The sequence below is a fragment of the Calonectris borealis genome, chromosome Z, assembly GCF_964195595.1.
Source record: "Calonectris borealis chromosome Z, bCalBor7.hap1.2, whole genome shotgun sequence".
NCBI classification, from domain to species: Eukaryota; Metazoa; Chordata; class Aves; order Procellariiformes; family Procellariidae; genus Calonectris; species Calonectris borealis.
Window position 1 is genome coordinate 30737757 of NC_134352.1, and position 24829 is coordinate 30762585.

The following is a 24829-nucleotide window of genomic DNA, read 5'->3' on the forward strand; positions in this document are numbered from 1 at the left end:
TACTGTAGCATCTGCTTTGCAGCTTTACTGTATTATCTCGATTACGCTTAATTTCAATTAATTTTACCTAAAAATTCCCCCATACCTTTGATCTGTTCAGGTATTAACATAAATCTCAAGGATCTTGGAGGAAAAAAGCTCTTGAAGTTATGAAGAGGGCAAGAACCAAATACCACAATAGACCAATTTTTTCAAAGGCAAAACATACTCAGTTCATTAATCAAAGCTTCCTATAAGTAAGAGACCTTTTTTCCCCCTAGCAGCTCACCAAAGTAAAATAAAATAAACTCAGAATGTGTGTGGATACGCTTTTCTATTTGGCATGTGTCTAAGGCAATGTCTGTATTCTAGAACGCTGCAGTCAGCCCCTGCGCATCAGCATCACCAGGTAAGGGTAAGACTGAAAGTAACACATACAGGTCGGGTAAGTACCTTTCTATCCACAGACACAAAAAGACCTCAGGGCAACTGTGTTTTTCCTCTTTGTAACTGAAGCCATTTCCTCTCCTAACTGGCAGTTGCTTGCCACACTTGTCACAGACATATTGTCATTCTGTGCAGTGGAGTACTACTTTGGGCCATGTTTGTGTTTTGAGTAAAAGGCCGATTATGACAATGCAATGCCACACCACAGTCACGCTGTGTTTGTTCAGTGCTATAGTATTATGATGGCTAGTTCCTTATGTTCCTGGGGAAAAATGGGACAATAACTTCCAGCCTGACAGTATTTCAGTTAGTTTCTCTGCTTTTATTAACAAGCATATAATATTAATTGGCAAAACACTGGATACAAGCTTCACTATCATAAAATCAAAACATTAAGCAATAATCCCAAAAGGCTTATTCAGACAAAACTAGCCACCAATAGTACAAAAATTACACAGCAACACAAAGCATAAAAAAGTGTAAACTTTCAAATGAAGCTAAGCCAAAAATATGGTTTTACACTGTGACAGTTCCAGAATCTTTATTATGCCACATATGAGGATAAAGGCTTAGTGGTTGCACTGGCTTATTGTCCCATAACCGTAAAATAATCTTGTTGCAGAATGAAAGAACAAACTCTCCTTTTGTCCAGATTAAGTCACTTGAATTCAAGATTCCACTAAACCGATGCTTTGAGTTTCAAATAAAAATTAAAAAAATACTGGAATATCAGTATTCAAAAATCAGGGCTCCTTCCTTCAGCCACACTGACCGCTTGCATGAATGATACCGCTGGTTTCTGTGGAACCATCCAGGTTATTAGTAAAGTTACCCATATAACTGTTCCTAGAATTGGACATCTAGTTCCTATCCTACCATTAGGATCTGGACAGGTCATTGTGGCTTCGACAGATTTCCAAGAAGCCCTACGGATGATCAAACATGGATCAAATAGCAGGACCACAGCTTTAATTTGTGTATAAGTAAACCATAACTCCACAGTAAAACATTCCCATTGACTTGCCACAAGACGCAAGTTCCTAGAAAGTGTTTGTACTGCTCGCAAGTTTTGATTAAAGCAGAGATTGAAGCATTGTTCCGTGTTCCTTAATGTTGTTCTCTCTGCAACTTTTTACTTCAACAAATCTCAAGACCTTAGTTACAGTTATTATATCTTAAGTAGAGATTCTAGTGTATGGGACAATTTTTTGCCCTGTTACCAACTTTAGGCAGACTGACTGAAGTGTAGGTTGTATTAACATTTCCAGTGAAACATCCAAACTGAAGTGATTACCTGAGGAAATACAGAAACTTGATTTTCTGTACAATCAAGCCTTCTGTACAAAACGCATTTTAGTTACTTACTAAGATTCATCTCACTGATGTACAGACTGGTTGGCTTTTTCCTATTATATTTAGCTCAATGGTAAGCAGCATAATGCTGTAAAATACGTTAGTTGTATGGTTATATTTATCATCCAGTAGAAAAAAACTTAATGAATCTCCTAGGACTAACTATGTTGTTATAAAGACAATAAGAGCCAGATAAGCTTTCAAAGGCTCATAGCCTATTGGAAAAAAATAGCACCATCATAGTTGTAGTCTGATATTTTTTATGGTCCCATATCCCCAGAGGTGATAAGTGTTGTGTGTACTATTGCACAACTAATAAAAATAAATATTCCCGGGTTTGATGGTACACAAATATACCAGACATAACAATGGCACAAAACATTTTCAGATAGGCTGCAAGTCTTGCTGATTGCTTCCACAATTCACATTAAGGTTTCTTGCAAGATCATTTATTTTAAAATATTGCTGACAGATAGTTCTTGTACTTACATGAATTTAAATCCCACACTTCACTCTTAAAATAAAAAAAAGAACAAATCAAAAAACATCCCACCCAAATAATAGCCCCAAATAAAGCCCCATTTGAACAAGTGAGAAAAGCCATCTACATTCCTTTTAAATTTAACGGTAAGTAGATGCTACATTTACAATTTAAACATATGCCTAATAAATGCATGTTTCAAACCTATTGCACAAAAGCATAAGTAATGCTCTTTATCCATACAAAACAAAAACATACAAATAAAAGCTACTCAAACTCAATGTAAAAGGAAGAAGCTTGTAAAAACATCTTACAATTTCATTTTATATGCCCGTAAATAAAGCTGGACCACTGAAACCAAAAATACTTGGATGGTAAAATAAGACAGAAGGCTTAAAATAGAATAAATAATTTTATAAAGTTAAAATTTAAAACCCCAAATCTTATTTAAATTCATTATTATATATTCTATCTGAATTCTCTATATTTAATGAAACTATATTTAGTGAGACTTTGAGCCTGGATGATTCATCAGTCTCATTGCTGCTGAGGATAATGCAACAAGATACTACTTTACTGCAATTATTTACCAGCATAAGCAGTTGTGAAAACTACTTCACAGTAATGGCATCTTCACGAAAGCCTAAACTAACATGATCTCACTAGGACTAAGAGATACCTATGCTGAGTCCAACTTTTAGTTCAACTTTGAACAGTATCAGGGTTATTCTACCCAATATAAATTAACTATCTTTTAAGCTTCACAGAAGTGAAACAAGGCTCTGACCCAAAGGAGACCTCGCTCTGACCTCAATTCAACTGCATGGTAATCTTTTAGTAAGGCTAAAGGAAATAAACATACGGTCCAGACACAGTCACATCCCTCCCGAGGGAAAGAGTTTCTGTAGCAAAGATGTTGTGACATTCAATTCAGAAAAATAACTGGGTGGGTTTGTATTTTTTTTTTCTTTTTACTAGTGAGGTTTTATCAGATTAAACACATTGCAAAAGCAGTTACACACAATTATGAGAAAAAAAAACAGCTGTAGGTATTAATACTGGCTTGAATTTATGTATCCATATAGGTATAAACAGAGTTTTCAATATATTGATAGCACCATAATAAATTCAAGTGGTTCTAAAGGTGGTTATAAACTTATAAATATATGTTTTGTACTGTAGATTGTTACAGCAAGAGAGAGATTTGAAAGGCTTCTGAATTTGCATGTTCGTAACTAATTTCTTAGTTGTACAAGTACACAGGAAAGTACTAAAATCCCAATGTATTTTAACAGCACTGCATCCATATCTAGTCGTACAAAAAGTTTCTGCAGTACACACATTCTGAGGTAGACAGATGTCACCCATATATATATATTTGTTTTTATGTGTATATATATATCCTGATTAAGGTGGTTAATCAGAATGCTGTCTGGCGGCTTTAATTTTATGTCTCCATCAGGTACAGCCAGTGTCTGTATATTCAGGGTGCACAGAGGGTGGCCACTTACAGCCCTGTTCGTACATGACGCTCGGTGACTCACTGGCTAGAGCCAGTCCCTTATTTACACTAGGACAGTAACAGCCACATCAACAGCTCCAGAAAGGCCCAGTATGTCAGTTTGTGTACACATCCATACCACCTGCATTCACTGTTTCATGAAAAGATTATAAAAATGGTACAGCCGTGATCTCATTTGTTCTCTTCTGCCAGTTCAAGTAATGTTAAAGACAGAAAAAAAGCTAAGATACATGTATCTGAGTCCACAAACAGTAAGACAAAACCAGAGCCAAGTCCAATTCCATTGCTCATATGCGTGCACACCCACCCACCCCACACGCAAACCCAGCCACCCAGCCTGGATGTGGAGTTCTGCCTAACCCAAACATTCAAATGCAGCTATCCTATACCCTCATCTGCAAGGACAGCAGCACTTTTTGGCCTTTGTGTGGCTCTCCTTTCCATCCCCACAGTTCAGTAGGCTCCCTTTCATTTTCTGGTCGCACACTTTTTGATTTCCTTCCCATTCATATTTGTGACAGTAATTAAAAATAAGGAACCCTGTTTTCAAAGGTAAATACAAGTTGGAGCATCCCTTCTGCAGCAGCAGAGCTGAGAAAGGCGGACTGAAGACTCCAAAGAAGGAAACTATGGGACACATACTGCGCAATGTGGTGCTTTGAAAACTCAAGAAGACGAAGAGGATTTTAAATGCTTGGATAAACCTCTTGCAGTATTATCTTCCTGATATCGAGTGACAAGTAATACTTTCTAGCAGAACAGGGGAAGGAGCACAGCTAGAGGAAGCAGGGCAGTTACAGGCAAACTTGTTTTTTTTATCCAAAGACAATTTATCAAAAAATAACAGGGTTTAATAATAGGAATAACAAATAGCATTTTCAGGTGACTGGAAAACTCTTCGAAAAATTAGAAGGTTAACTATTTCCATCTGCCAATAACATGACATAGCCTGTTTTCAGTGACTTGACACCTGTGCCAGACAAATACTCTCACAATCATACTATATATGCTATACTGTATACAGCTTGCAGAAATCACTTTCAACTACTGTTTTTAAAAAGCCAACTACTTCAAAAAGCCTTACAAACAGTGCAGTGAACCCTGCTAAGTGCTACTGAGGGTGCATTCTATAACATATATAGCTATATGTGTGTATAGATGCATGCACACATATATACATGTGTATTACCTTGCATCCATTAGAGCTGATGCAAGCAAAATTATCAGTTAAGGCCAGAAGGTGCTAAAATAATCTTGCCTGACCTCCCCTTTGAAAGACATCTAGGAATTGTGCTAAAGAAAATGCTATGGTTTCATAAGAAAATAGGTAAAGGAAATATAAAGCTGCTTATAATGATCTGAGGAATTTTTAATCAGTGAAGTGAAAACTATGCAATATCATCCAAGGTTGCCCAAGAGCCAGTGTTTCAATAGCTAGTGAAAGCGAATTCTCTCTAAATTAAAAACTGATTTCTGCAAGCCAAAACTACATAAGAAATGTTTATTTTTTTAAAAATTCACAAATCTAGCACTTTTGAGTATTTGTCATTATGTGGTGCAATTTATGCCACAGCAAAATATCAGGGCACATTAAAATCAACTGAAATTATATCTATAAATCTTACCAAATCAACATGCATAGGGGAGTATCAAAACTTAAACAAAGTGAGGGAGAGCAATAACTGGGCAAAAATGACAAACTTACTGGTTTCCCAGATTTTCAGAAGTTTTCAATGCAGCATAATAAATTATCACCAGTAACTATATCATTAGGTATGTTCAATGATCTACAGAACAACTTGAAAAAAGCCAATGCAATCAGGCATACTATGTAAGACAGTAACACTTTGCAAAAATAGAGTTTTTAAAGATTCAGAATGTGAAAAGTAACTAAATGCAACTTGGTGTCAAAAGCAACATTTTTAAATCACACCACGACATTCAAACTTATTTCTGTGTAACTAAGAGATAAATCAGGCTGAGCTACATGGAACTGTGAAGTGTTTTCAGTATCTGTAAACTTAGTGCTGGTAGTGTCTTGTTGAGTTGCGACGTCTTTCTTCCATACAAAAAAAGTATAAATATTTTCTGTCCGGAAATCTAGGTAACACATCCCTAGAAGAAATATTCAGAAGGACAGTCTGCTATGAAAGCACTACAGTCTTCCAAAATTATTCAGCTGGTTTGTATCATGTGATTAGTGATGCACTAAGAAGGTGCCATATGATAGTCTCTGCAAAAAACTCTGTCCAGAAGGACAATAAAGTTCTCTTACAGCAAGTCCATTTTGGGTCTGTAATGTAGCAGTAGAGGTGCTTTCTGCAAGACAGAAATATCAGGTAAGTTAAGAAACAAAACCAGAACTAATCTGTTCAGTAGGCAAAACTTTTGTTTCATAAACTAAAGCTTAAACGAACTATCAGAGTAGCTACCTGACCTGTCAAAATTTTACCAAGCCAAAGACAAGATGCAATTTCATCTGTGGAGCTCAAACAAGAGATGAAGAATCCTTCCCCTTTTGTCTCAGGAGCTGATCACCTTAAGATCAGTTCTACCAGGTCTGTTTAACTTGGAAAACCCATTCCCAGTAAGGGAGAAATGCAGATGTCTACAAAGCAGCATAAGAGCATGTGGTACTTCATATTTAACAGCTCTCACTTGATTCTTCTTCTTCTTCTCCTATGAATGTATCCATTGCTTTTTTACTAATAGGTAAACTTCTAACATCCACAGCATCCTGCACCAAGGAGTTCTGTGGTCTCATGTAAAGAATTGCTTCCCTTTGTTTGTTCTGGGCCTCCCACCTCCCAGTTTCATTTTACATCCCCCACCTCTTTCATTTCAGAAGGCAGTTTACAGTTCCCTTTTCCTCGGGACTCACAATTGCATAGATTTCCATGATAAAAGTGAATAGTAGACCCGTACAGATGCACATCAATTTGATGCTCTTGGTTCTCTTTTTTTTCCCCTCCCCCCATAAAAATCCCTAACATTTGCTTTGTATCCTTTTATATTTACCCACATTGAACTTAAGGTGCTCATTAATCACCTGTCACTCAGAACTGTAAAGGCTTGCTTCAATCCTTTGTCATCAATCTGTCTTCAGTATTCTAAATAACCACAATGTTGTCAGTGCAGTGTTACTGCACTACTCAAATGCCTTTCCAGGTCATTCAGGAACATCACACAAAACAGATTCCAGTAGGATTACACTTGTGACCTCTCTGCATTTCAAAGACTGACCATTGACTTCTATCCTGTGACTGTTACGCAAGTCAATTATTTTTCTACACAAAAAGAGAAAAACGCTTCCCTACTCCCACCTGCACCTCTTCTAGATATGCATCCAAAGCCATCAAGTGGCTATACCTCAGTGTACACTGTAAGCTCAGACTGTGGTGCTTGCCTATTATGAATACTAACTCCTAATTCAAATATCCCCAAATACACATTCACTGACTCTGTATGTGTGACTAGCCTTCTAAGTGTTCAATTTTGCAATTCATTCTTACATCCATTTCACTTGAGTTGCCATTATTAATGTGATAATTAATACTCAGATGAATGCCCCACTGTTTACTATGCAGTTTCAAGGAAGTTGTTTAAAGAAAACACAATAAGCAAGTCAAAGACGTACTCAAACATTTTTAACCAGCCTTGTTTATGCCTATTAAATGCTGCTAGAAGTTTCTTTAACTAAGGTAGACAAGCATTGCAATTATTGCCTCTCCTTTAGAAGTAAAACAGCCTTCTTGAGCTACAGAAGAGAACTATGTTGAAAATTTCTGCCTTTTCTGCATGACAATCAATTTCCCCACCTACGTGGATTAAAATCAGTTTTACCTGAAACAGCTAAAAATAATACTTTCTTGTGGCTTCCACTTCCTTTACCAGACTTGGTAACAATTTGATAGTTGATGCAGTGTTCCCTTTTACCTTGCAATTAATACTTAATTCCCCTTTTCTTCATTTTCTTGGAAACAAAATTAATACTTGGTACTTAAGGATGCTGTATTAGATATTTATTAAAGTACCTTTTTATCGAGTTTGCAGTTACTGCAGTATAGTTCCAAATGATGCCTATTTTATAAACATTTTATTTGGCCACTTCATGATTTACTTGGAACCACTGTGTCATACCTTAAATCTCCATCTAGTAACAACTACAAACTTGAGCGTGTGGTCCTTGCCAAGAATCTCTTCATTGCATAATATGTCCAGCTGACAAAACAAAGATGACAGTTAATTCATTGGGACACAGTATATCCAACAACGTATTTCAAATAATACTACAAATGTTTGACAAGATTTTTTTATTCTTAAGACACCCGAATCGTTCATCTTGCAGTGGTCTGCAGACAAAAATAGTACCAGGAAAGAAAAGAAAGTGTCTTTTCTCAATATAAAGTGCTGAAAGACCATGTCTGTGCCTACCTAGGAAACACTGCGTGAACTGGACTTAACTGTTTGATTTAGCTTCCCAAGCTGTACTAATGCCCTTTCCTGAAAGCTTTATGTGCTTTTAAAAAGGCTCAATAAAATGATCAAGGAGACAGAATTCACAAATCTCAAAGAGAGCTCGGTTATTTAACATACTATGAAAATTTTTTACCTACACCAGCCAGGTGGCTTTCTGCTACAAGGATACATTTTTTAAAAAAACTGTCTGCCACCTCCATCATATACTATATTTATGGGGTTTTGCAGATACTCAATAGCTATTTTTACTTTTCTATCTCAGTGTTGAAAGATCTTGATATTAGAAACAGTGAGGATATAAACATAAAACCATGAGGATTATATGACTACTAATCAGCTGAACCACAATAGCTGAACATGAACTAGAACAGGGAACATGCCTGAAAACAGTGAGTTCCACCAAGGTGGCTTATATTAACAACACTTTACCACACAACCCAGAAAGGCACGAATGTGCATGCAGTCCATTTACATGGCTTATCTAATTTGCAATAACTCAAACCCCCAATAGTCTATAGCAATCAACCAAATGTCCACAAGCTTAAATTCTTTTACTATGTACCCATTACTTGGTACTGGTACACCGATTACACCACAATTTACGTACTCTTTAAGAAGGTAGGGAAGGATGGCAAAGGAATAAACAGTACTCCTGAAAGTTTATTCCTTCAGTAAAAGCCAATCAGGTTGTTAAATCACAGACCGGCACAGTGCAATTCAAGGGCTTAAACACACACACAATAAAAAACATCCCCTTTTGAACAATGATGGTAGCTATGTTGCTGCTGGGCTACAGCCAGGAGTCAACCACTTCCAAGCCAGCTGAGGTCAGAACAGAAGATACAGTTTTGTTTCAGGAAGACTAGCAGAGTTTGGGGACATACTCTAACCATAAGACAAAGTGTTGGTTTGAAGTGTACAGAAGCTAGGAAGGAAGAGTGATACAAATGCAAATCGGCTGTTGAAAAGTTTGAGCAGAAAAGTGTTGACATATTGGACTGGAAAGCAGATGATTTGATTTGAATGAAAAGTCTTAAAAAAATTCAGTGAATCAGTGACATAATGTCGGGTTGGGAGATTTCAATCTGAGAGTCAATTGAGAAGTCTAGAGACTGTGACCCGTAAACAGAGGCTTCATTCATATGTTTGCCACTGTTAATTTTGAATCTGAACTAGGAGAAGTGCAAAGAATTGCCTTTCTTTCTGTACCTTTCACCATAAATTCTTCCCATGATTTCAAGTATTCCCTGCAAAGGAAGGGAAAAATAGGTATCTGATAACGCTCTGCTCATGGTAGGCAGCAACTTTGGGTTGAGTTTCACCGAGTATAGAAAAGAACAAACTATTCGCGCTGCATTCTCTTAAGCTGGGTTGAAGTGTTTGTTACTGCCTGTCCCCTGCACTGAGTATGAAATCTCTGAAAGGGCGGGGTATACCTGACTACAAGCTGTCAAACAAAGCACCTTGCCGAGTCCATTTCAACACATGTGGAAGCACATAAACAAGCCTTCTAGGTGAACTATATATATGGACATGAAAAGACGCACTGCAAACTAAATGGCAATTCCTGTATAGGCCCAAGAAAGGACAAGAAAATGGCTACGTAACATATAATTCAAGAAACGGTGTATGCTTCTGTTTTCTGAAAATAAAAACAGGCTAAAAGACATTCCTTTGCAAAGGAACAATCCCACATTTTTCATAAGGTTTTTATATCTGCAAAATCATTTTATAAAATTAAAATATTACCTCATTAAAAGAAGAAAGGTTAAGTTTTTTGGCAATGAACTTCTTTAGATGCAAGACCGTTGCTTGTGCTGAGCAGCGAATCCATTTTCGTTTCAATCCACGCAATTTGCTGCTGTTGCATTCCAAGCAGATGCTTACCTTGAGGAAAAAGCAAACAATCAGGGTTGGCTGAAACAATTTTCTGCAGTCCTCATTATCATTCCATATGCAGTTTTTATTAATACAACAAAGTGAAAAAGTACAGTACTAATATTCCTTAAACTGAAATGTCTGTAGTCCTATTAAAGAAAACATTTTCTAACATCTAGTCAGTTTAGTGATACACTGCAATCAAAATGGATCTAGACAAAAAAGTTCAAGAAAGAATTTTTGATGTTGGAACAAGGCTGCTCCAGTCCAAATTCACAGGCTGCCAATAGCTCAAGAGGACCCTATGTCAAAAGCTAGAGTAAGATAAACAGTAAGAATACCGTTGCCAATTTTTAATGATTGCTTCTAACATAACTTCTTGTTTTTAATGCAACTGCTAAGTCCAGTTTAGAACAGAATTTTAACACGTTTAAAAGGGAATTTAAAGTTTAAAAAGAATGGATACAATTGACATAAGAAATTTTTAAAATTCTAAAGATTATCTCCCCAAAAGGTCTCTCTAATTTCTATGCTTCACTCTCACTTCTTTTCTCATCTAGCTATTCATTACTCAGTCTAAGTTCTTTGTGATGATTTACTTTAAGCACTAAGAAGATCTAGTACTAGATACAATCCCTTTGAAAGTTCCCTTACATTATAATTGAAAAGAAAATTAATCCAAGTTTAATTTACTCTGGACTCACATAACAGGAAAACATAAAAGGGCTGGCTTGTTTATCCCAAAAGGAGATTTCACTTTCAAACATGCTTTGTATTTAAAGCTTAATGGTGAACTTCCCAGCTTTCATACTATTTTTATGGTAGAGGGCTAACACTGTCTTAATATTAGAGGTTTAAAACAAAATAAATAGTAAGTTAGTAGAAGTGCAAAAGGTTTTATTCATAATTATTGACTCACATTCAGCTCAATGTATCACAGTTACACTGGGATACACTCCTTCAGAAGGGGGGCCAAATAACCTGAATTTGTTTTGAAAGCATATAAATACTTTGGAAACTCAAACAGTCAGAACTATCAAATCTTAATGCAAATGTCTTTCCTGCCAAAACCCAAAGATTAAACTCATGCTTACACAAAAGCATTAGGCAACACTGCATCTTGTTTGTATCAGAGGACAGAAACAGTAGCTTGAAACAGTTATTTTTCTTCTCTGTTAGCTTACCAAAGCACTAAAGCTAAAATACAACATAAAACTAAAATATGCCATATGAGCTCACTTGTTCGTCGCTTCGGTGGTAGTCATTATCTTCTTCCTGTTTTTCCTCAGAAGTTTCTTTGTTTGAATTTTCATCTGTTTTAGTTTCACCTTAGATAAGAAACCAGATATATGGGATAACGCTCAGCAGCAGCTTCCAATGCTAATATGATTAAAACAGCACAGCTCAGGACTACAATATAGAATAAACTTTGCTTTTCCCAAATTGTATTTATCTGCTTCGGCAATACTAGCTTCCATCAGCCCCACGCGTGAAAGAGAGGAATACATACAGAGCACAACCTTCAATTCAACTGCTAGCATCCCAGAAGCTGGGTAATTTCAGAGTCCCCATGTAGGCACTACTATGGAGATCTCCTTCACCAAGAATAATATGCTATGACCAGCAAAAAAAAAAAAAAAGAAGATTCTGTGCACAAGTAAGGGACAAAGCAACAATCCTACACTCACTATATTGTGCAGTGTTATAAAACAATTGTGATTGTAATAAACCAATTTATGTTGGCACATACCTCCAACAGATCTGTTCACCAATTTACTAGCCATCACCCGCCCAAGACAGAATAAATAAAGGACCATTTACCATTTCGATGGGAATCTAGGTGCTGTTTTGTAGAACATGTCTCCCCTTTGATGTCCCCTGGAACTTCCATGCCCAGTTTGTGATAAAACTCCCTTTGCTTTTTCATTTCCGCTGTTTAAAATTGTAAATATTAATCCCTGTAATAAAGTTCTAATGCAATATTTACGAAGTTATTCCAAATCCCTTCCCTCTTAAGTGAAACAGGCTTGCCAACAAGTAGTGATATTGTCAGTATTTACTACTCTTCTATCTTTAGTATTGAATCAAGTCACGCCTGTATTTTTCAGAGTTAGAATACTACAAAGTCATCTGTATAGCTACTATTATAGCATTCCTATTAGAATGAGATAGTATTTAAAATACTATACCTTATTTTGAATCACTCCCACAATATTTCAATCAAACCATTGTTTTTGAATTTTTATTTATAGTTCTGATTTTCAATATGTTAAAAATAATTTTTAAATAATCTATTTAATCTTATCAATGTTTGAGAATGTTCTGGTTTTGCAGCTTAAATGGATTAAAATAGTCTATTTAAATGAAAGTTGTAACATACATTAAGACAAAAAATTACTGAGCAGTTACTATATAAAATACTTCTTTAGTTGAACAGATTCAGTCTCAAAGAGGATTATGAAAACACAAATTGAAAGTTACCTGCTAAGAAAGGACTCACAGCAGCAAAAACTTCACTGAAACTAAAAGCTGTTCTGCATTACATTCTATCTCTGAGAATTCTAGAAAGCTGGCACAACAAGTTTAAGTACAGATTTTAACAACAACAAATGAGAGCTACAGTGTGCCAACATTCAAAAGCTGAACTACTGTTCTGCTTTACATAGTAGTACTTTTTGAAGAAATATCCCATCTTTACTCCACCACCACCTCCCCCCAATTGCTGCTAATAAAAGTATGAAATTAAATTAATCACTAGAAATGACACAAATGAAGGAATATGATTTTCCATTGTATATTTCCTCAGTTCCCCCCCCCTGCATTTTCATCATCTGAAATTTTTTTTTTTTTAATGTGTTAAAGAAGTATGTGCTCTAAAAAAGGTCATACCACAACTTACCTTCTTGCAGGCCTGGCACAAGTTTGTAAACAATATCTTGCATTGTTCTGTCATGACTAGCAAGGAAAAAAACAAAATCAAAAGTTTAAGTCAACCATCTTGATTCAAAACATTTATCTTAAAAAAATTCCAGTATTAAATTCATGCAAAATCTCTAAATTCACCTAAGAAGAATTTCAATTCTCAAATCAGTATTTATATCAAACAAGAGAGGACAGTAACATGAAACAAATTATGTATACGCTAAGACAGAAACCCATGGAAGTCTGAGGAAGAATAGTCTGGGACATGTGGAGGATGATGCCCCACGGAACATGGCCTCCTGCATCAAGGCAAGTACGTCACTAATAATCTCAAAATTCTTTGACAATTTTGAGGTAAACTCATTTTTATTACAAAAGAATCAAGGATAGTCAGTTTCTTACCCCTACAGACTCATCTCTCATGTTTCTAGATTACTTAGTTATCTTTACTAGGCTTTTCTAAAACTGCAAGAAAACAGCTGATAGAAAAAGATCCCAACAATAAAATTTTACTTTGCTTTTAACAGTCAACATTTTAACTCTGAGCAACATTATACAGGCTCAGAAGCCTGTATAAGTAGTGTGGCTGAAATAAAAGAAAGGTAATAATCCCACTGAACTGGAAGGCAGCAGGACCGGTTAAGATTCTAAACTTTAATTCCCAGCTCACCTAGACAAAACTCTGTTTTAGTCTAAAGTAAGTCACTGTCTGAAAGAAACAAAATATTACCCTAAATTCCAACTGATAAATAAAATCAGAAACATTTCAAATGTCTGTCTCGGCTGCTGCAAGGTCATTACCCCAATAGAGCTTGCCATACCAAATCCTGACTCTGACTTACACAGGAGAAGAGGCTTATAAGGGTAGTCTCAGGCTTCTCGTCGCCCAATATGAGCACTTCACAGCAGTGGAGACCAGTGAACAAGTATAGAAATGGTGACAAATCAAGAGATTTACAGTTGACCATTACAATCTTTTAAGTAGCATGACAAGAAGAATCAAAATATCATTAATTCTAAAATGTGCGTCATTTCAACCAGTAGCAATCCCATTTGCACAGGCTGGGATTTGCAAGTGTCACATATGGGTTGCAGGAACATCTCCAAAAATATTTCAACATAAATGAGTAAATCAGCCATCACTATTAGATCAGAGGTGAGAATTTAACAGCATTCAGAAATGAAATGTGAAATAGGTAAACCAAATGTGTCTCCTATTTTCCAGATGGAGGGAGGTGAATAGGAGTGCAAATCGACATTCTAAGACATATTGTGAAACTCCTGACTGTCAATTCTTTATTAAAAAAAAATATATATCCAAAAGTAGGCTGGGCAAAGGCTGTTTCAGTCTTGAAGGGGTAGTATTTTATAACTAGTTCAGGCAAAATACTTTGAAGTGTATTCAATGACCAAAAACAAGTAGCAAATTCCTTTCTAGCTGTTCTCAATTTGATGCTGTTTCCTGGCCCCTTTTGGCACAGAAAACAAGCTTCTGAACCAAAGCACTGGTGTATCCCTGTAGGTTTACAGAAGACAAATATGCTGTCTGAAGTGTCATTTATTCATTCTTGCCTATTGGCATCTTGTCCCTTCAAGCATACACTCATATAGGGTATTATCAGTGTATCATATAATGTATTATCAGAGCACACTATTATTCTTCAAATGCAGAGATGGCATAACTAGTTTCAGGCTCCCGAATCAGGATCAGCTTGAGCAATATAAGTGTGTATAGAACATCGACAGTCTTCTGTAAAAGTGAAGAAAAATCAGACTCATCTTCTATAAGCATTGCTTCAGAAGTTGTCACAGAACTGAGAAAGGCACATTGAAAACTGCCACAAATGAAAGCAAACACGCAGTCACAATGGATTTTCGTCAGCGAAAGTTACTACAGTTCAGTAAAATGAAAGGAAAGCACTGAAGGAAAAGAAAGGGAATGTCTTTTCTGAAAACAAAAGGAAAAAAAAAACAAAAATACTTAGTAAAAAAAAAGGAAACCAATGAAAAATACCACATTCATGTTAGGTCAGAAAGTGAGAGCACTCTGTGTAGAGATCAAAACAGAACGAAGGACAAGATTGTTCCATTCTAGAGATTAAAGGCACTGGTCTAATATTTTTGCTGCCATATTCTTACCCGTTCCTATGAACCAGACAGACCTTTCAAAGATTAACTGAACAATAAAGCTGACAATTATTTCTCTCATTACTCTGTCAGACACTGAAAAGCACTGTTCCGCTGAGACTAATTATTTTAAGAATCTTGTAAAAGTGTAATTTCTTAATTTCTACAAATGTTTCATTTATGTAACTTTTATGACCCAAGCATACGAAATGAGGAATGACTAAATTCCATTAAAACTCACATAGAAATTAAACAGCAAATGCATACTTTGCTTGCTTTTAAGTCTGGAAGAAGCTAGCAGATGTCAAGGAATTGCAAATTCATAGCGAAGTTTGATCCCATATCTCCTCAATCACCTTCAACCTTCCTTTTAAATGTTTAACATGCTGATAAGCAAGTAAGAAAATTTAGGGAAAAGCTGTGCTGTATTAAAGAGGCTGAAACAGTCTAGAGTGAAGCTAGTTGCACTTTTGCTTTCATACTTACCCAATATACTGTAACGGGTGGCTCTGATGTATAACAATTCTACAGGTTGGGCAGGTGTTGTTTTCCTCCAAATATTTCACTAGGCAGCTTCTACAGACTGATAACAAGTTCATAATTAAAAAGAAGTACAAGAAGCATCATGAAAAAAAAGTTTGTTTTTATACAGTCACAGAAATGCATCTTACTGGAATTTACACAAAGTTCATTTTTTACATCATGTAAGCATGATTTTTAATCATGCAGAATACAGCTTCCAGTATCTTTCACTAATTTTCTTGATACAGGGAAGTGATGCACTAGAATTAAGGCATCTGTACCTAGGCAGTCTTCCTAATAAAGCATACAACACACAATCCCACTCTGGAATTTACTAGAACAGCAATTTCTAGCAGGTCAACATCACATTGCTTGCACTATTCAGCTTGCATAGATGATATTACAGGAACTGTATGCCATTAAGATACTATTGCTATTACTATTTGCTTTAACCATGGCCACACACAGAAGTAAAGCATACAGTGGCAATGAACCCAACACACAAAAATTATTCCAAAGTTGGATACTTTCTCAAAGAACAACTTTCAAAAAGTGGATATCCAGGTGCTATTTTAATTCTAACTTTCACAGAGTACGCTACAGTTAAACTTTTACCAGAAAAAAAGTTACACGAGCACAGACCTTCAGTATTTGTAAAATGTCCTGGCAGAAGTTGCTAAGGCAGTCGTTCATTATAAAGCTGCATGCTTTTGGAATTGTTTCCATAGGCATACACACAATCATCCGTATTTCATTCAAAGTAAACTATTTACAATTCCCCCTGGGGCCATCCTGAAACAGTACTCATAATATACACTTCTACATGACAACCTGACGCACTTGAAGTTAAAACTCAAAAATGTAGGGGAAAAAAAGAAGAAGGGGAGGAATAGCTTTTTCTTAAACAGCAGCAGTTCATTTAATCTTGGTATTTATGTACTTGTTCTTAGCACATAAAATGAAAGAATTTCTGTAACTATAGTGCCATCTACCTCTCAGACAAGATGACAGTACAATTAAATAAACACCTGTTAATACCAAAAAAACTATGCAGCAGCGAATGAAGCGTAGTAAATTTGCATTCTGCATTGTATTTACACACTTAGGATGACAGTACTGTTGCTGGTATAGGTTATCATTAGACCAAGCCTCATAGCTTTGCACACTAAGCACAGATCTTGCATAGCAGTCTGTTCCCGTGGGACGCCAGAGCAGTAAATCCATCTGCAAAAGTGAACCCAAACTCCGGTCTTACCAAGACAATGAAAGCAGAACCTGACAGTGGAAGCAGGGACAGGTATCCCAGGAAAAGTACAGCGACATTGCCTGGTTGTGTAGGGATGGGGTCAGGAAGGCATGGACTTGCGCAGCTGGACTTGGCAAGGAACGCAAAAAATAGTAAGAAGGGCCTCTATAGGTATGTCAGCCTGAAAAGGAAGGTCAAAGAAAGTGTACCCCCTCGCTGAGCACGACTGGCAAACTGGTAACAACAGACGAGGAGAACCCTGATGTACTCAACAACATTTTTGCCTCAGTCTTCACTGGCAACCTCTCTTCCCCCACCTCTCAAGTGAATGAACCTCAAGGCAGGGACTGGGGGAGCAAAGTCCCTCCCACTGTAAGAGAAGATCAGGTTCAAGACCACCTGAGGAACCTGAACATACTAAGTTTATGGGACCTGATGAGATGCATCCCAGAGTCCTGAGGGAACTGGCTGATGTAGTTGCCAAGACTCTCCATGATAATCATCAAAGTCAGGTGAAGTCCCCGGTGACTGGAAAAAGGGAATCATTGCACCCATTTTTAAAAAGGGTAGAAAGGGAGGATCCTGGAAACTACCGACCCAGGTAGTCAGACTCACCTCTGCTTGGGAAGATCATAGACCAGATCCTCCTAGAAGCTATGCTAAGGCACATGCAGGGCAGGGAGGTGATTCGAGACAGCCAGCATGGCTTCATTAAGGGCAATTCTTGCCTGACCAACCTAGTGGCCTTCTACAATGGAGTGACTACATCAGTGGACAAGGAAAGAGCTATGGATGTCATCTATCTGAACTTCTGTAAGACCTTTGACATGGTCCCCCACAACATCCTTCTCTCTAAAGTTGAGAGATAAGGATTCGATGGATGGACTATTCGGTGGATAACGAATTGGCTGGATGGTTGCAGCCAGTCAGTAGTGGTCAAGGTCAACTGTTCAATATCCGGACGGAGATCAGTGATGAGTGGTGTCCCTCAGGGGTCCCAGCTGGGACCAGTACTGTTTAATATCTTCATCAAAAACATAGACAGTAGGATGCAGTGCACCCTCAGCAAGTTTGCAGACGACACCAAGCTGAGTGGTGCGGTCGACACGCTTGAGGGACAGGATGCCATCCAGAGGGACCTGGACAAGCTCGAGAAGTGGGCCAATGTGAACCTCATGAGGTTCAACAAGGCCAAGTGCAAGGTCCTGCACCTGGGTCAGAGCAGCCCCCCGTATCAATACAGGCTGGGGGATGAAGGGTTTGGGAGCAGCCCTGCAGAGAAGGACTTGGGGATACTGGTGCAAGAAAAGCTGAACATGAACCGACAATGTGAGCACAATGTGTGCTTGCAGCCTAGAAAGCCAACCACATCCTGGGTTGCATCAAAAGAAGCGTGGCCAGCATGTCGAGGGAGGTGATTCTGCCCCTCTTCTCCGCTCTCATGAGACCCCACCTGGAGTACTGCATCCAGCCCTGGAGTCCTCAGTACAAGAAAGACATGGACCTGTTGGAGGAGGGCTCCTCTGCGTCCAGAGGAGGGCCACAAAAATGATCAGAGGGATGGAACACCTCTCCTATGAAGAAAGGCTGAGAGAGTTGGGTTGTTCAGCTTAGAGAAGAGATGGCTCTGGGGAGACCTTATTGCAGCCTTTCAATACTTAAAGGGGGCTTATGAGAAATATGGGGACAAACTTTTTAGCAGGGCCTGCAGCAATAGGACAAGGGCAATGGTTTTAAACTAAAAGAGGATAGATTCAGATTAGATATAAAGAAGAAATTTTTTTACGATGAGGGTGGTGAAACACTGGAACAGGTTGCCCAGAGAGGTGGTAGATGCCCCATCCCTGGAAACATTCAAGGTCAGGTTGGATCAGGGCTCTGAGCAACCTGGTCTAGTTGAAGATGTCCCTGCTCATTGACCTTTAAAGGTCCCTTCCAACCCAAACCATTCTATGATTCTATGATTCCTTCTAGAACAACCTCCCATTTCAGTACATCTTCCAGTTTGCACTAAGTATACACTAATTCCTCCTAAACTGAACTCGTCACAAGTCGGCTCAGGCTGGCAGGTTTATTAGTCTAAGCACAGCATCCAAATAAATGCAACAAGACAGCTTATGGAGAGTGCTGCAATCTTCTAGATTGGTTCTTTTTTCACAGGGTCAAGTGAGAATTAATAAGCTCTCTTGAACCTGGAAGTCCTAAGAGTACGGGACAGCCAATATGGGAACCATTCTAGGGTCTGAAACAATAGTATTACTAGAGTTTTTCCATTACCTGGGATTTCCAAAGTCTCCGATCTCCATTTATCCAGATACTTGGGCACTGATTGTAGGCCTGAACTGAGCTGTACATTTTCTGGTTACTTTTACAGTAGACTTAACCATATCAGAGAACTTTATTAGAAAAGGAACAGGCAAGGTAATCCTTGCTCACTTTGTTTTTTTTGAAACAGTTTCATTCCTCTTGACTTTTCATTTCTGTATCTAGTTCAAGAAATACAGTTGGTCTTTCATCGTCCTCATGAAGCCACAAAATACCTTTCATAACATATGAGGCTTTGCCTTTCATAACATGAGGACAGCTTTTACACGTAAACATAACGAAACTTAAATTACAAACGTGAAAGTTTAACGAGACCTGCACGTATCTGCTAATCTAGAATTCTAATCAAGAAACAGATGTAAACTAGGAAAGACTTAACACTGAGTTAAGTCTGAATCACTACTAATGAAGTTTTTATCTACTGAATTATAAGCTTGCCTGTCACCAACAAACTAAAGATACAGCAGGGAAACAAGTAGGAAAAGGAGCAAAATACACTTGTTTTCCCCTGAATTCTGTTTTACAAAAGAAGTTGGCCCTGTTCCTCCAAAGGACTGGCCTTCGTCCTCCAAATCACTCTTCCCAAAGGACCCAACAACTACATCTACTGCTGCAGTGAAGAGTCTCTGAATGTCTGAAGGACAGGAAATTAGAGAAAAATGAAAAAGATAGAAAAACTGTGTAGTTCTGAGTAGAAACAGAAAGAAAATTTGAAGGTGATGTAATTCAGCAGAGAATTCACTATCTCAACAGGGCACTTTCAGGGTAGATTTTGCAAGGATACTCTTCCAGGAACATATATTATTAGCGTTAACACACAGAATACAAATGATGCCAACATGTATAAAGTTTTTTTAAAGAGACAGGGCTGTGTGCCTCTTCTCAGAAAACTGTAATTCTACAGGACACAAATTGAAGTAGTAGTCTGAAATACAAACAGCCAAAATAAGGGAGGGACAAGCCACAAGGGGGGAAAAAAAAAAAAAAAAGAAGTAGAAGCTAGCAAGCAGCATTCCCTGATTTTTGAAGCAAGCACTGAAGCACTGTAGCACTGTGGATTAATCTAAAAATTTCCTCCATAAGCAAATGTAAAAAATGGTGCAGATGATGTCAGCCGAGAGGCTTTGTGGGTTTTTTTTTTTCTTTAAAGAAAAATGAAAAATGATCCTCTAGCTCTATGTCAGCCATGTTAACTTGTTATAATAGTGGTTTTGTATATAATCTTGTTAATAGCAGCAGTAAAGAATTTAGGACAAAACTAAGTAGGAGTCTAGCTTAAGGATCTCTACACTCCAAAAAGAACACTATGGAAATTAAGATGTGAAACAGATGCAGAAGGGACATGAGAATAACCAAAGTGACATGGAAGTGTGACAAGAACAAGAAACCCGTTAAAGCTGATGAACAGAACTTCTAAATGAAATACAATGGAAAACATAATCTCTGACAAATCATAAGCATTATATTTTGCCTTTGTAAGACGTTTTAGGTGAAGAGTAAGTCCACTGAAACTTTTCATTCTGCGGAGATGAAGCCACTGCCACCAAATAATTTCCTTACAAGAAAGTTTAGGACCATGGGTCATTAAGCTATTCAAACAACATACTAGCTTTATCAGAATAACAGTAAAATACTGTGACAGAAGCATTTTAAAACATGGGATGTTTGAAGTTGCATGGCAAATACTATTTAATAGATTAATACAGGTGCATATAAACAAACCAAATTATATTCTAAGCTCTAAACAGATAAAACTGGACAAATGGAAGCTCCTGGATGACAATGACATGTTGGTAAAGTGCAGGAATTCTGAAGACACAGCTAGATAAAATACTTTTGGTAAAACCCTGTAATGTAAGGTGTAAAGCCACCAATGTGGCTGCTACCGAGGATATTTAATGTCACTATAGCAGGCCTTCTGGACTGAAGGTTAATTCCTCAGCTGAAACCTACCTTGGCAAAGGAAACGGAGGATCAGAACAGATTCAAGACAGAAAATAGCTTTGGAGTTACCACTTCGGACTATAAGGGTGCTTCTCCTCAGAAGGAATCTTTCTGGATCTTTAGTTGGAACTGTGCCAATATGCAAGGTTTCCATCAGAATATTGCAAACCCTAGAACTATATCCCATGATGTCAACAACAAAGATGCTGGGACTTACACCTTCAGTTTTCTTGAAGCCTAAGGCTTTGCAAGGTAGTAGGGCATACTTCACCGATGTGAAACTAGAAATTCACAAAGTAACATAACAACAAAATACCTCATCACAATATTTTGGAACAAAAGCTTATTCTAGGGTACAATGCCAAATACTTATACTTTATCAATGAACTACAGCTGCTTTCTGCAGAGGAACAGGAGAGCAAGAGGCACTTGGAAGGCTCCAGGTGGAGAACATATGCTATGTCGACTATCACAGAAGAGAGAACTAGGCATTCCACATTCCTCTAGCAGGGAGACAGACTGCGTTCTTGAATGCATATATTACCATCTCTTGCATATGGCTTCAAGTTTGTGCAATACAGATTTAATGTTCTCTTCATTTGCTTTGTAAAAAGCAAATCATCTGTTAAAAAAAGCAGTGTCTAGTGAAGCATGCATTATTTTGGCTGATGCACAATAGATTTTTTAATTTCAATTAAAAACCATTAAAACATGTTGCACATCAAGTTAAAAAAAAAAGAACAAAACCAAAAACAATTTCTTTAACTTAATTATACTTCTACTTACAAGTATGTAAGCATTCTGTTACAGTAGTAGCATCAATCAGGTATCCATTGCACAGACGACAGGTTATATGGGCATTAATGTCCCAAAGCTTAATCTTTCTCGTTAGCATCTTTGGTGTCTGCAGAAAAGACATATCATAAAGTAACACAGCTGTAGTGATCAGGTAAAAGTCATTCGGGAATAAATGATTAACTAGAATTAACCCTAACGATATGTTTATACAGTTTTAGGCTCTTATATACTGTATATGCATGTGCACGCACACACGCACAATGATAGCACTAACTTTTAAAGGTCTTCACAGAAGTGAAGCAATGTAAAACCCACACTATTTGGCAAGTCAAACTTTCAATAGCAGAGAAAACAGTGTTTCTACCATGCTATTAATAAGTTGCTTTACCAACCAAGAGACTTGGATTTAAAGTGAAACCCTACTACTCTACTGATATAAGTCATCACATTCAGTCTAGTAATAGGGAAAAATTATCAAAAATTTGGAGAGAGAAAATCCTCAAAGCAATTTAAGAATTGAAAGCATTTTGACAATTATAAAGTCAAAATAACTGGTTCTGATTTGGCATAGTAGGTTTAACCACACTTCTAAGTGTTTGCCTTGTGTCAGTATGGTTAAAGCATAATTTTGAAGCTGTGTCTCAATAATGGAGCTGAAAAGTAAACCCTCTGAAATCCCATTTTATTTAAACTCAAGTTAATTAAAGAACACATTACAAACTAACATAGTCTCATTGGCAGAGCTGTAGTTTGTTATACTAAGAAACATGAACTGGAAAGTTTTTCTCTCTTCAGAGCAAGGGATGGCAAAACCACCATTAAAAGGAATAAAAATCAGAAATTAAAAATGAAACAGCTCGTTCAACTTTTTTTGCAGCAACCCCAATTGCTTTTAAGAAAACACCACACAAAGCCCATGCCTTAACAAACAGACTGTTACCTTTTAAAAATAGCTATATTTTATTTTTCAAATTTTGTTGAAAAGAAAATTGTACTGTTACCATAAGTTGACAATTAACAGAGTAGGCTAAACTGGCTTATAACCTATTATGTCTAGTTCCCATACTGCAGAAGTCACTGAATTACACTGTTTTCCATTAAAGTGACTTTACTGTCCCTGGCTCAAAAATACTAGTTTTCATCTAGCTTAGTTTGGAATGCATTTCAGAATGTGAATGGTGACATATGTTCCCTGAATTTCACATAGAAATATCATAACAAGGTTGTCTGATCTTTAATTTAATTTGTCATATTCTTTTTCTATGTTTAATGAAGTGGTAGTAAGTAAAAAGAACTATCAAAAGGCAAACTTCCACACTAGCACTAAAAAAGTACTTTATATTCCATTATAACCTACGGAAAAGCACATCGAACACCCACCCATTAAAATCTGCATTGTCCTAAACAAAAATGACTAGAAAGACTTCCAGTTCTCACAACTAAGAAGTAATGACACAAAAAACAAACTGTATTTCCGGTATTTGAGATTTCTTAATTAAGCTAGTGATGAATCATTACAGAAGCATGAAAGTGCAACTTGGTTTTGCAGTACACAAGATAGGTCAGAATCTATGATAGGAAACTGAATTACTTTTCTAAATTGTATTTTATAGATTTATTTCTAACCAACTGAAAACTAGCCACCCTTGGAAGTTAGTGCACGAGGTCTCCAGTTAAAGAAGCTACAGCATAAAGTAAGTACATTTCTATGGCACAGGGGAACAGCTATTCAGCATCACTCTTTGAGAAGAGTTCAGGAGATGCCTTAAAACCACCAGTTAAATAGAAAGTCAGCACATTGGAAAACATAATTCGTGACAGCAAAAGAAAAATTAAGCTACAAGGATACTTAAAAAGGCAATTATCAATACAACTCTAGTTATTTGCCTAGGCAGGAATTCAAAAAAAGGTGTTTAGGATCACCACAGACTGAAGCCAAGCACTAATGAGGCAGAAGAGCCAAAGATATTATGGTGAAAACTGAAGCAAAGAAATCATTTGTTTTGTAGAAAAAGCATGACAATTTTTCCCCACTACAGTAGAGACAAGCACTGCCACTAGAAAAAAACCTACAACAAACCAGGAACAGTTCAGATAGGATATAATATTAGGAGAACAATGAATGAACCATATAATAAAGAAGGTTAAAATGCTACAAAATGGTAATAAAGTCCATTGTGCCAGAAAAAGAAGATAGCAAAGATAATGCACACTTCACTGACTGAATGGGAAACAAAATCATAGACTTTTGGCAATGGAAAAATACATGTCTTCTAGAATATGCAAATCAACCTTATGAAAATTTTATACACCTTTCAAGAATGACACAAACCCCCTCTCATTAGATGTTTGAAGAACAGAAACTGGGAACTATTGGAAGAAGCAGCAGAATGGGAACAGGTTTTTCCAGGGCATTAGACACCTCAGTTTCAAAACAAGACAAAACCTACTGTAGGACATTTCTCTAGAAGGCCTGGCCCACATTGCTATCTTGCAGCTGCTGAAACAGGAGAATGATCTCTTCTCTGCATATGTAGAGGCCCAGACATGGTAGCTTCAACACAGCTTGAATCTCCAATACACAATGCAACTTTTAAGGTCTGTAAGATTGTCAGTGTCAGACTCCACTTTAGCCTTTATCTTATGCAATTGAGACCTGTGTCTTCTAGTCTCGGGAAAAAGAAGAAAATCAGAATGCCTCTCATTTTTCAAAACAGTTAGCCTGTAACAATAGGAGGCCTTATTAAAAATAAAAAAAAAGGGGGGGGGGGGAAATAAAAAAAGGCCTGACCACTTCATATCTATT

General features: G+C 37.2%; 1 protein-coding gene across 9 annotated transcripts in view; it reads right to left on the minus strand.

The window, feature by feature from the left end:
- Positions 1 to 727: 727 nt before the first annotated feature.
- The window catches only part of PCGF3 (polycomb group ring finger 3), a 63556-nt gene continuing 39454 nt past the window's right edge, over positions 728 to 24829 (minus strand). For 7 of the 9 annotated variants that reach the window (XM_075138215.1, XM_075138218.1, XM_075138220.1 and 4 more), the window contains 8 exons: positions 22012 to 22129; positions 15675 to 15771; positions 13039 to 13094; positions 11961 to 12071; positions 11379 to 11467; positions 10011 to 10148; positions 7923 to 8003; positions 728 to 6101 (listed from right to left, as the gene is read on the minus strand). In XM_075138215.1, coding sequence (XP_074994316.1) covers positions 6054 to 6101; positions 7923 to 8003; positions 10011 to 10148; positions 11379 to 11467; positions 11961 to 12071; positions 13039 to 13094; positions 15675 to 15771; positions 22012 to 22120 — 729 coding nt within the window. In that variant the 5' untranslated portion in view covers positions 22121 to 22129 and the 3' untranslated portion in view covers positions 728 to 6053. Of the gene's footprint in view, positions 6102 to 7922; positions 8004 to 10010; positions 10149 to 11378; positions 11468 to 11960; positions 12072 to 13038; positions 13095 to 15674; positions 15772 to 22011; positions 22145 to 24829 lie in introns of those variants that run through there. The other 2 variants (XM_075138216.1, XM_075138214.1) reach the window with 2 other exon arrangements.